A 10,848-nucleotide genomic window follows, 5' to 3' on the forward strand; every position below is an offset into this window, starting at 1 on the left:
TCTTTAAAATCTTATCAGAAGACAATACCCTTTTATTGAAGACTGTAGATCTGTAACAATAAGTACATTGTTTTTTCATATATGTCATCCTGGCAACCTGTCAACTGACAATCAACAGGTTTTTCTTTCATTGTTTAAAGAATGAATATCGGCTTATGTTGAAACAAAAACCACTGCTCTTACTGAGTAACTTATTATCAGGAAACATTTAGGAGTGGGAAAGAGCTTTAAAATCTATGTAGGTGGTGTTTATTCATGCCCTTCCTGAAGGAGGGGAGCTACATGCACAAGCAGTGGCTTGAGAACAAGATGCTTAGTCATATTTTGGTGAAAGTGAAACACAGCAGCACAAAAATGAAAATGAAAGAAGTGGTTGGATATTCAACATACACACACATACTTGCATTACATTTCCCCAAAACCTGACTGATAAAATCACTGTAGTTACTGAGAAGCTACAGTCTGAGGTTCTGGGCGCTAATATTTTCTACCCTGCTTCACAGCCACTGTCTTCTGTTCTGTGTTTACGCAAATACTCCCTGAAACTGTCCGCATTTTTAGAAAATACAGTAAGTGATTATTAAAAACGTTTACTGACGTAGGCTGAAACAGATTGCTAAACATTTCTGAAGAAGGAAATAGGAAAGAGTATTAGGTTTCATTATTTTAGACATTATAGACAGGGCTCACCTAACAGTGGATTGCCTGACGTTAGATACCTGAACTTAAAGGATATGTTCTCAATTTTTCAAGTCTGTCTGAAAATAATAGTCAGGTACCTGAACAATGGAACAGGTAGGCTTACTGGAATAATTTTTCCTGTTAGTGGCCATTAAGAAGGCCCTTCCTAATGCAAAGACCGCGGCAGTCATGTGGTATAAAAAGTAATTTACTCAGATTGATATCGGGTTGAGAAGGGGGATGAAGGGGGTCGAGTAAAGGGATGAAGGGGGTTCGAGAAGAGGGATGAAGCAGATCAAGGTGATCGATTACATAGAGGGATGAACGGGGTTAAGTGGCTAGCAACCTGGGGGTCGAGACTAAAGGTGAGGCAACATCTCGATGAGCTTATGGCTTCATCATCCTCCTGTCATGATAGAAGAAGAAAAAGATGAATTGTAGGGAAGTATTAAGCCTAACATGCATGTCATGTGGTGGGAAGAAAACCGGAGCACCCGGCAGAAACCCATGTGAATTTTGAACCCTTCCTTTAAATTCAGGAAATCTCTCCAGTTGCATTAAAGGTCCAGTGTGTTGGATTTAGTGTTATCTAACTGTGTATTTGCAGATCACAACTCAGTGGTTACACACTCCTCTTCCAAGGAAAGAGAGGAGAGGTCGATATATTGTATTTATTTTGAAAGTGATAGAAGACTGTCTGTATTGAAAATTATGGGTGACGAAATTTATCGTCAAGATGTCCATCTTCACAAATGATGGACATTTTATCATGTGGTCTTTTCATCACTTTTGTAACTTTGTAAATTCTGTGCAAAACTGGTTGATACCCTTTTCATGAAATTAATTTTAGTATTTCTATGTTAAACACCCACACAGGTGTTTTCAAATACTCTGGCTAATTACAACTCTATGAACTAACAGCAATAATAACAGCCCTAAAATTGGCAACAAAGCTATCAGTAGAGTTTCTGAACATGCTCATACTGCACTCTTGAGAAGAGGGCTAATCAGGCAACATGAGTAAAAATGTGTGACTTTGGGTGTGCTGGGGTTTTAAACTAATTAAAAGTACAAAAACAGTGTGTTTCCTTCAGTGCATGAACTGCACATTTTACTCTGCTGTTCATAGATCATTTGAACTTTTTTACCTTTACTTTGTTGAGAAATGCTGAATATTATTCTAAAATGCTATTTTTTCATATTGAGACATTTCCTGCTTGAATCAGGTGATTCATGATTAATTGTTTTATTCAACACTGAACATTTGCCACATTTATTACCATTCTTTCAGTTGAGATTTTTAAATAATATTTCCAATAATGTGCAGTTACAGTCAATGATATAATAAAACAGCATTGAATAAATAATTGCAGCTGCTTTGGGAAATAATTTAATATACATTTTATCATGAGAAGTATATACAGTACATTAAAGTATTTAAAATACTAGTTTCCAGACAAAAGTACAGACAATGTATATAAAAGATTACAAAACATAAATTAATGTCATTTAGTTAGTCATATCAAAAGTGATTAGAGTGCATTAAAGTCTGTGTGCATATAATTCATGCATCATTTTATACCAATATAAAGTTGCAAAAGACATGACAAACATGATAAAAAACATCAGTTTGACAACCATAAAACACCAGCACATGTTTGTCATACAGTTTATGGGGATGTCCCTGTACAACTATTAAATGTCCATCTGTGCATGAAGCTTTTGTTTAATACTCGTCTTTTACGTACATCTGAATTTATGTTACATTTGGCAGCATTTTTATCTGTGCATTGATACTATGACTCATTTCTGAGGACTGGACTTTGTTGAGGTGAATCTGAGGATGGTGTTGAGTTTCCAGATCCTCTTCCTGACTCCGCTGCATCATCTTCTGAACTTTTGTCCATTTGTGTATCTGGCAGATACAGATCATACTCAAAAGCAGGATTAATCTGCCCCTGTCGGTGCCGCTTCTGAACCTCTTCAAAGATTTGAAGAACCTTCAAAGCACACAAAGAAAAGCAGCAGGTATTAGTGTAAGCATATACTTAACTGAAACTGTTTATTCAGAATGAATAGAACAAGAAGTGATATTTATATTACCTTAGATTTAGGAATGAGACCCACTCTGAAGAAACCAATATGCCCTGTTTCAATCTTGGTGCAGTCAACCACAGTAGATGCAATGTTCTCTGGGGAGGCGCCATCACATAACACTCCATCCACCTAACCAAGCAAAATGCACATGTAGTTTATTGCAAAAAAAATAAAAACAGCAGCTTGTGTTTAATAAAACTGAAATATTGTCCTCACCTTGTCACCCAGCTTGGCATAAACTTGGTTGTGGTGAGTTGTGTCTGCCTCGCCTGTAGGGTTGGCTGAGGTTACAGCGATGGGCCCCACCTACAAGAAAATATGTTGTTGTATTTACTAAAGCTTTCTAGTTTCATTCCCTTAAGACTTGTATTTTCCACAGCCCTTACTAGATTAATGAGGTGTGTGGCAACAGAACAGTCTGGGTTTCTTATAGCAATGCTTTGTGGCGTCCCTATGTGTTTGGCAGCATCTCCTAAACCAAAAGAGTCCATCCACGGGCCTGTGTGAGACAAAAAAACAATATGATGCTCATAAAACCCCTGCCATGTAACATGAGGCACCCACACACACAATGTTACACATACAAATATGCATCCACAAACACACACATACCTCTGGGTATAACCATACTAATGGAGGAGGGCCACGCAGCCTCCATAAAGTCCAGGAGCAGAGGACTCAGCAGGTGTCGCACCGGCTCCAGCTGCTTGATGGAGGAGATCCACATCGACATGGGCCGGTCCTGCGCCTGCTTCTTCACCCTAAAGTCAAACACAGCAATTAGAAAGTAATGAGATAGAATCAATAAAAAGAATGCAAATAAGGGGACACTTATGCAAATGGAAACTCACTTGTAAGCTTTGACAACTGCTTCGGGCCTGTTGCAAGCTGCCACCAGCACATAGACGGTGTCAGTAGGCATTCCACATATGCCACCATTTTTCATGATTTCTGCAGATGGAAGAAGAACAATGACTTAAGTTTGTAAACAACTGTGTATTTTTTAAAATAAACATTTATTTATTTTAGATTTTCACCTGCAATCTGCTGGACAGACGTGGCTTTGCGGGCTGGTAGATGTGGACAGATATCTGCGCCTCCTCCGACCCCACTCAGCTTAATTAAAGGTTTTCCTAAGGGGATCTGGGGGGACTGGAAGGTGCTGTTAAAAATGTGCGCCAGGAAACAATAAAAACTGACGAGACCAAAGATGATGGTGACTCCTATGTCATAACCATAAGGCAGTGCACCTACTGCATCCAGCAGGAAGCTAATTAGGATGAGCTGGAAGGTAAGGGCGTAGGCAAACCAGGCGACATTTAGAAACAGCGCCGCAACTGTCACTAAACCGTTAAAAAGCATGAAGCTAATGATCCCGACAGCCACATTAAAGCTTCTGGTTTCACCGTACAGACCGCCGTATCGTGTCAGCCCCCAGACTGTCCACATCATCCCATAGAAAATAAAAACTGTGCTCTCAAAGGTTTTACCTCGAGCAAAAGCTACTGAACCACAGAGCAGCTGGAGTGCCCCTCCACCCACCACCACCCAGGGCAGAACAAGCACAGACAGAGGATTTCTGTCACCAACTGTGGCTGTGACTGCAAAAGCAGCTAGCACACTACACGCGTGGCCTAACACCTCTGCATCTGCATACTTGGAATAGCCCAAGTGAGGTGCATGTAGCTCTTTATCATGGGTTCTGAGAGTGAGACTCTGGATCCTGGTTACTAAAGCCGTAAAGTAACCCTGCCCTGTGGGAATCATTGTAGTGGAGACCATATTGAAGGTAGTAATTAATAGCATGCCGGCAGAGATTACAAATATGGCTCCCTGTACACCCTGCGTGCCTCCTTGGAAGAAGCCATGAGGCTGGGCTGCAATGGCGATACAATAAGCGGCAAAGAATAACTGGTAGAGCCCCTCCAGCAAGCTCTTCTGACAACTGAACAGAGCCAGGACGGAGAAAAGCACAGAGAAAACAACCGGGAAGGGAACAGGAGAGTAAGGCTGAATTGAGTAGAATGATAGCAGAGCGCTGTAGCCCTCTGCAAATTTCAGCAGAGCAGTGAAGCCATAAAAAGTAGCAGCTAGTGTGTCCATGGCTCGGTAGAAGAGGACACACATGCCGAGCTGGAAGACTCCAGCTGTCCACAACCAGGGGACATGACCGACAGAGAGCTGAGGGACCACACCTAACAGAGGACAGGCTAGCACAGAGGCAGACAGCAAGTTCATCACCAGACCTACTGACACTGAATCACTGCACCCATGATTCTGCCCTGTTTTCAGCCCAGCTTTGCTCTTCAGGCCTGTTCCTGGAGGTTCCACCTTGCCACGAGTGATGATGGAGAGCAGGCGTCCAAAACCAAAGTACACACCCACCAGACAGACAATAAGGTAGTTAGCAGCTGTGGCAGACTGACCAAAACCTGCAGCTGACAAACCAGCAATTTGATGGGCACATGCTAAGCTAATGCCAACGGCTATGAGAAACAGAACAGCTTTCTTTACAAGGATTGCTACGCTGCCTATGATAAGCAGAGCTAAGGTGAATGCAGCCAGGCCTGGGACCAGAGAGGATCTCAGTTCTGTGGGCTGCAACACCCTCTGCCCCACCAGGATGTACACTAGACCTGAACCACACCACAGGGCAGAGACAGTCAGACACAGTGAGGAAAACAGCTGGGCGTGGGACAGACTGCGCCGGATACCTGAGAGACACAGAGTAAACAGAGAGGAGGGAGCAGGGAGGGAGGATTATGAGTTTTAAACACACATACAAATCAACCAATACAACAAATTAATGAATAAAACAAAACTTCATCAAAACCAACCTGCATAAGCTAAGAGGGCTGCAATGATGAGGAGCAGTATCCCTAGTGCAGTATGGGGGATGAAGTCTTTCACAGGTGAGCTGGCATAGTTGTTCACCAAAAGCAGGAGAGAACCTATAAGTCAGAACAAAACGCTGTTATTAGCTGTTAGACCTGTTGGTAACTGACAACAAACAAACAAACAAACTTAGGTACCATGTTACACTTTTGATTAAAAAAATCAAGCAGGCGTCTGCCTAACTGAGAAGTTTCCCTGTGTTAATGTTTTATTTAGCTATTAATAATAACTAAAACATCTGCAGCAGTAATGACTGATTTAAAGAAAAGAGTTGTTATTAGCTCTAGACTTGTTTTAGGTTTTAACTTTAGTTTCGACAGCTTAAAACCTATACAAAAATGGTATTAAACTTAATTACGTAATCTAACTTACGTATTCTGATATTAAATATTAGTTTTAAAAACTTAAAAGACTAAGTTTTCCTGTGCTGAGTCATTTATGGATTCTTTTGGGAAAATATTGTTTTTGTTCACACAAGAGGATTTCAAAAACAAGGAGTAAAGGTTTTAACAAGAAGCTACAACTGATCGTTGATCGATCTTACGTAATCTATTTCTAGCACAGATCACCATGACATTTAATGATTAATAAGAATAAGAGTTGGACTTTCAGTAGGTAGTTGGCTACTCGTTTTTTAGGTTTCAAAACACAGGGACATTTTAACTTTTTTTTTTTTTTTAGCATACACTTATATGCAATTCCAAAAAATTAAATAACAAAATTAAACTAAACATAATATAAAATAAAACAACAGCAGGAAGGATTGTAACTGCTGGATACAACTGCCAAAGATGCTAAAAACAAACAAACAAACAAACAAAAACAAAAACAAAAGCGGTAACTATCATCATGATAATAAAAAGTTACCGCCAGAGATGCCCAGTACGCCGACAGACACGTGCAGGGAGTGAAGCTGAGCCATCGCAGGAGTGGAGCTGTGGGCGCGTGAGGATGCGCTTTATACGTCTGTTTGTGACGTCAGTACGCAGGAGGAGAAACCTGAGAGCAGGAGCTGCACCTCCTCACGTCCGTCATAGGAGAGGAAGAATAGACGACTGCAAAAATGATCCCGCAAGCGTTATGTTTTTTAAAGTGAGTTAACTGGGAATTTCCATATGAGGATACACAGGATTCACGCATAGATATCATGTAGGCTGACTCACATAAAATACACCTGTACGGTAATATTTTTGGAAATCGCAGTTTAGTCCAAATATCAACATTAATTGTTCTTGTATTGCGGAAATATTTAATTTATGATTTAATTTATTATTTTTAACCAGTAAAATCTATATAATACAGATTTGGTGATTTATGTAGTTTATATAGATTATATAGGCTGGATTATAGATTATATATTATATTATATATTTTCCCTCCAGCTCATTCCCTCAAACATAAACTGCAAATAAAGACTGATGTTCCTGTTACACCTGAAGAACCAGTTTTTTTGAATTCAGTATTTATTCAGTATAGTCATAAATTAATTCATTAATCTTTATCAAAATGTTTTTTTAAATAGAGCATTGTAGTCTACCAGTAAATGTGTTCAGTAAAATAAACAAATCATGTCATTTGAATCAATATTCCCTCAATACAGGAAGAATGAATCAGCATTTTATCCTAACAGTGTTCCTTGTTCATGTAAGGTGCATGATGTCAGCAGGAGTGGGAGGAGACAGACCGGCAGAGCAACAGCATAAAGAGTCTGCTTCAGAGTTCATCCAGCGCACCTCAGCTGAACAGCTCCACCTCACACAGTGTAAAGCCAGACCAGCGACATATACAAGGTGAGATCTATCTTCGCTGTCTTCTGATATTTTAAGAAAAAAACACGTGGATTTTAAACAAAAATGTTATGACTAAATGCAAAGTAGTACAACAAAAAGGAAGTGGTGAAATACTCTCTTGTGTACATTTTACAGCAGACTGAAAACCCTTCCTGTAACTTTACCGGTGTCAAATGTACTATCTGGCCGCAGCAGCACTTCTGATACTCCTTTGTCACCTGGCTATGTAAATATTTTATGTAAACAGGCACAACAGGTGGCTCAGTAGCTGCACTCTTCGTAACTGATAGGCAAACAAATAGGGGATAAATACTTTATGATGTCAAATAAAAGAAAAGTTGTGTATTCTATATAAATATATCTTTAGAGTCTAGCTAAACATGTGGGCCTTATGTGTTTTTTTAGGAACCATGGTGAAGCGTGTTGCAGTTATTCTCTCAGGATGTGGAGTCTATGATGGCACAGAGATCCACGAGGCCTCTGCTGTCCTCGTCCATCTGAGTCGGGCTGAAGCCAAAGTAAGAGAAGTAAACCTAATGCAGTGCATTGATCTGTTATTATACGTCAAACTGGATCCAGTCCTATTCAGAGGGACTGTGCAGCTTTCACGTCTAAGTTTCTGTCCTTTTATTTAACAATACAAGACCATTGTACAGTTGATCTTAATAACTCTAAATCATAATGCTTAATCACAATCCTTATCTCCAGAAGCCGCTCTGAACTATGTGTTTTTCCTTTCAGGTGCAAATGTTTGCTCCGAATGCAGATCAGATGCATGTTGTAAACCACTGTGAAGGGAAACCTACAGAGGAGAAAAGAAACATCCTGCAGGAAAGTGCCCGCATCGCCAGGGGTAACGTGACTGATCTGGCCGAGTTAGATGTTTCAGCATTTGATGCTGCTATCATCCCAGGTTAGACTGACCCAGACGTAGAGTATTTTACATTCCTTTCTGTATTCCCTACCACCACTTTTGTGATATGCTAAACAAATCCCATGTGCTCTCATTCAGGGGGCTTTGGCGTGGCAAAGAATCTGAGTGACTGGGCAGCGAAGAGTAAGGACTGCACCATCCAGCCAGATCTAGAGAAACTCATCAAAGCTTTCCACAAAGCCGGAAAGCCTCTGGGCATGTGCTGCATCTCCCCCATCCTCGCTGCCAAAATCCTGCCCGGCTGTGAGCTCACTGTGGGACAGGACAAAGAGTGTGAAAAGTGTGTGAAACAGTTTGTCATCATCAGATGTCTATGGCTATGAGAAAATCTCAATCTACAGCTCAAACCTTCCCTCTCTTTTCATCTTTAGGTGGCCGTATGCTCAGACTGCGGGTGCTCTGAAGGAGATGGGCTGCAAACATGTCAACACGGATGTGGACAAAGCACACGTTGATGTCAAAAATAAGCTGGTCACCACCTGTGCATTCATGTGCAATGCTCCCTTTCATAAAGTCTTTGATGGAATAGGAGTCATGGTTAAAGAGACGCTGAAACTGGCTTAAGAAGTCTGTAATTAAATGCTGAATTATTATTGTGTGATGTTTATATCAAGTTATATCTCAGCATTCATAAGACGTTATAGCTTTAATGTGTTGTTTTGAGATTTTCAATAAAGGTTTCTCCATAAATTACAATTTTGCCATTTTCTTTCTTTATTAAAATCAAACAATGAAAATCACAAAAAATCCACAACATAACTACTATCTGATAATATTCTCACATAAACTGCATATATTGTGTTTGTGCCTGACATGGAAGAGTGGTTTATAATGCGGGGCATATCATTTTAAAGCCCACTGAAATGTCTGAAACGGAGGCCAATTTTTTAAGATCTTATCTACGCAGCACTTGTATTATTTGCCAGGCAAGGACCAGCATGTGAAGGAGCAATTAACATTTCTAACCACCAGACCTTTACTAATGTTTTAGTGATTTTCATATGTGGAACAGTACTGGTTTTCCTTTTGCTTGTTTGCTAGTGAGGTTTAAATAATACCAACAAACCCACAAACTTTGAAATGACACATACACACGATCAGTTGTAGCTTCTTGTTAAAACCTTTACTCCTTGTTTTTGAAATCCTCTTGTGTGAACAAAAACAATATTTTCCCAAAAGAATCCATAAATGACTCAGCACAGGAAAACTTAGTCTTTTAAGTTTTTAAAACTAATATTTAATATCAGAATATCAGTACATTGTGCTACATTTTGACATCTTTTGTACATAAAATATGAAAAAACTGTGTAATGGTGCTTTGGGTGATAATGAACACTTGTAAAAAGTCCAACTAGAACACTAAATACGGAAGCGTATTGCATTCACTTGAATCATTTATTTTTTGGTTTATTTTTTAAAATATTTTTTTCTGTTTTTCTGACTAATTTTTTTTAAATAATTATTTTCCTGTTTATCAAGATAATAATAATAATTATCAAGATACTTCGAACTCCCGTGAGAACCTCCACATGTTTTAGAGGAATCAACCAATTTACTGCAAAAGGGATGGTGGACAAAGCACACGTTATGAGGCTCCTGTTCTAGATCCAACACTCAAGCTGGCACAACCTGTGCATATGTCACAAGACTCATCTCATACAGTAGAGACGCAAATACTCAATAGCAGCTTGTCAATAGTTAGGCCGTACAAGACATATTGAGAACATTCCAATTCACTTGTAATATATTGGCGCAAGAATTGAAACTATGTATGTTGGCATGTGTTGTGGTAATCGGAGTAGTCAAGTACTCAACCGGAGATATTCAGAGATTAGAGAGCATAATTGATGGACTGTGAGAAAGTAACAGACGCATTTCGTTCCTTTATTGAGAGCTCGATTTAACGGAAAACATACATACCGCCTTGATTTAGTTCAATCAAGTTTTACCTTTGATGCTGGGTTTCAGGGTTAGACACCTTGGAGATAGTCCTGTCTTTAAGCCCTCATATAGATGGTATTATCCTTAGTTTGTTGACTCTACGCAGGCACCTAAGGGATTTTACGGTTGTTGAATAGAAGGAAAAGCCCAATTCCAGATCTGCTAGACATAAGCAATATATACACAGAAAATTGACGCCCGGTACGGTAGATTAGTTGAAGATGGGGGCATGTATGTGCGGGCAGGAGTCCACCATACGGTCCATGGAGTCACTTGCAGGTTTTCTCACGGGAGTTCGAAGTATCTTGATAATTATTATTATTTATCTTGATAAAACAGGAAAATAATTATTTAAAAAAAATTAGTCAGAAAAAAACAGAAAAAAATAATTTTAAAAATAAACCAAAAAATAAAATGATTCAAGTGAATGCAATACGCTTCCCGTATTTCAGTGTTCTAGTTGGGACTTGTTTACAGTGTTTCATTAATCACCCACCAAAGCCACATTAC

The 10,848-nt window shown here is 39.5% G+C and overlaps 2 protein-coding genes across 2 annotated transcripts; one reads left to right on the forward strand and one right to left on the reverse strand.

Moving 5' to 3' along the window:
* Positions 1 to 2,058: 2,058 nt before the first annotated feature.
* Positions 2,059 to 6,595, reverse strand: si:ch211-153b23.4 (uncharacterized protein LOC335392 homolog). Its single transcript, XM_035668781.1, has 9 exons — positions 6,541 to 6,595; positions 5,616 to 5,729; positions 3,816 to 5,492; positions 3,630 to 3,729; positions 3,391 to 3,539; positions 3,165 to 3,277; positions 2,995 to 3,084; positions 2,785 to 2,907; positions 2,059 to 2,681 (listed from the first exon to the last, which is right to left on the reverse strand). The coding sequence occupies exons 1-9, from the start codon at positions 6,593 to 6,595 to the stop codon at positions 2,478 to 2,480; spliced, it is 2,625 nt and encodes an 874-aa protein (XP_035524674.1). The 3' UTR covers positions 2,059 to 2,477.
* Positions 6,596 to 7,322: 727 nt separating this feature from the next.
* On the forward strand, positions 7,323 to 9,084 carry si:ch211-153b23.5 (glutamine amidotransferase-like class 1 domain-containing protein 3A, mitochondrial). The gene is made up of 5 exons (XM_035669374.1): positions 7,323 to 7,463; positions 7,869 to 7,981; positions 8,205 to 8,376; positions 8,476 to 8,677; positions 8,769 to 9,084. Exons 2-5 carry the CDS (start codon positions 7,874 to 7,876, stop codon positions 8,959 to 8,961), a joined length of 675 nt encoding a protein of 224 aa, XP_035525267.1. The 5' UTR covers positions 7,323 to 7,463; positions 7,869 to 7,873; the 3' UTR covers positions 8,962 to 9,084.
* The last annotated feature ends 1,764 nt before the right edge of the window (positions 9,085 to 10,848 follow it).

The sequence above is a fragment of the Morone saxatilis genome, unplaced genomic scaffold (genome assembly GCF_004916995.1).
Source record: "Morone saxatilis isolate NCDOM2014 unplaced genomic scaffold, NCSU_SB_2.0 Contig22, whole genome shotgun sequence".
In the NCBI taxonomy this organism is placed as follows: domain Eukaryota; kingdom Metazoa; phylum Chordata; class Actinopteri; family Moronidae; genus Morone; species Morone saxatilis.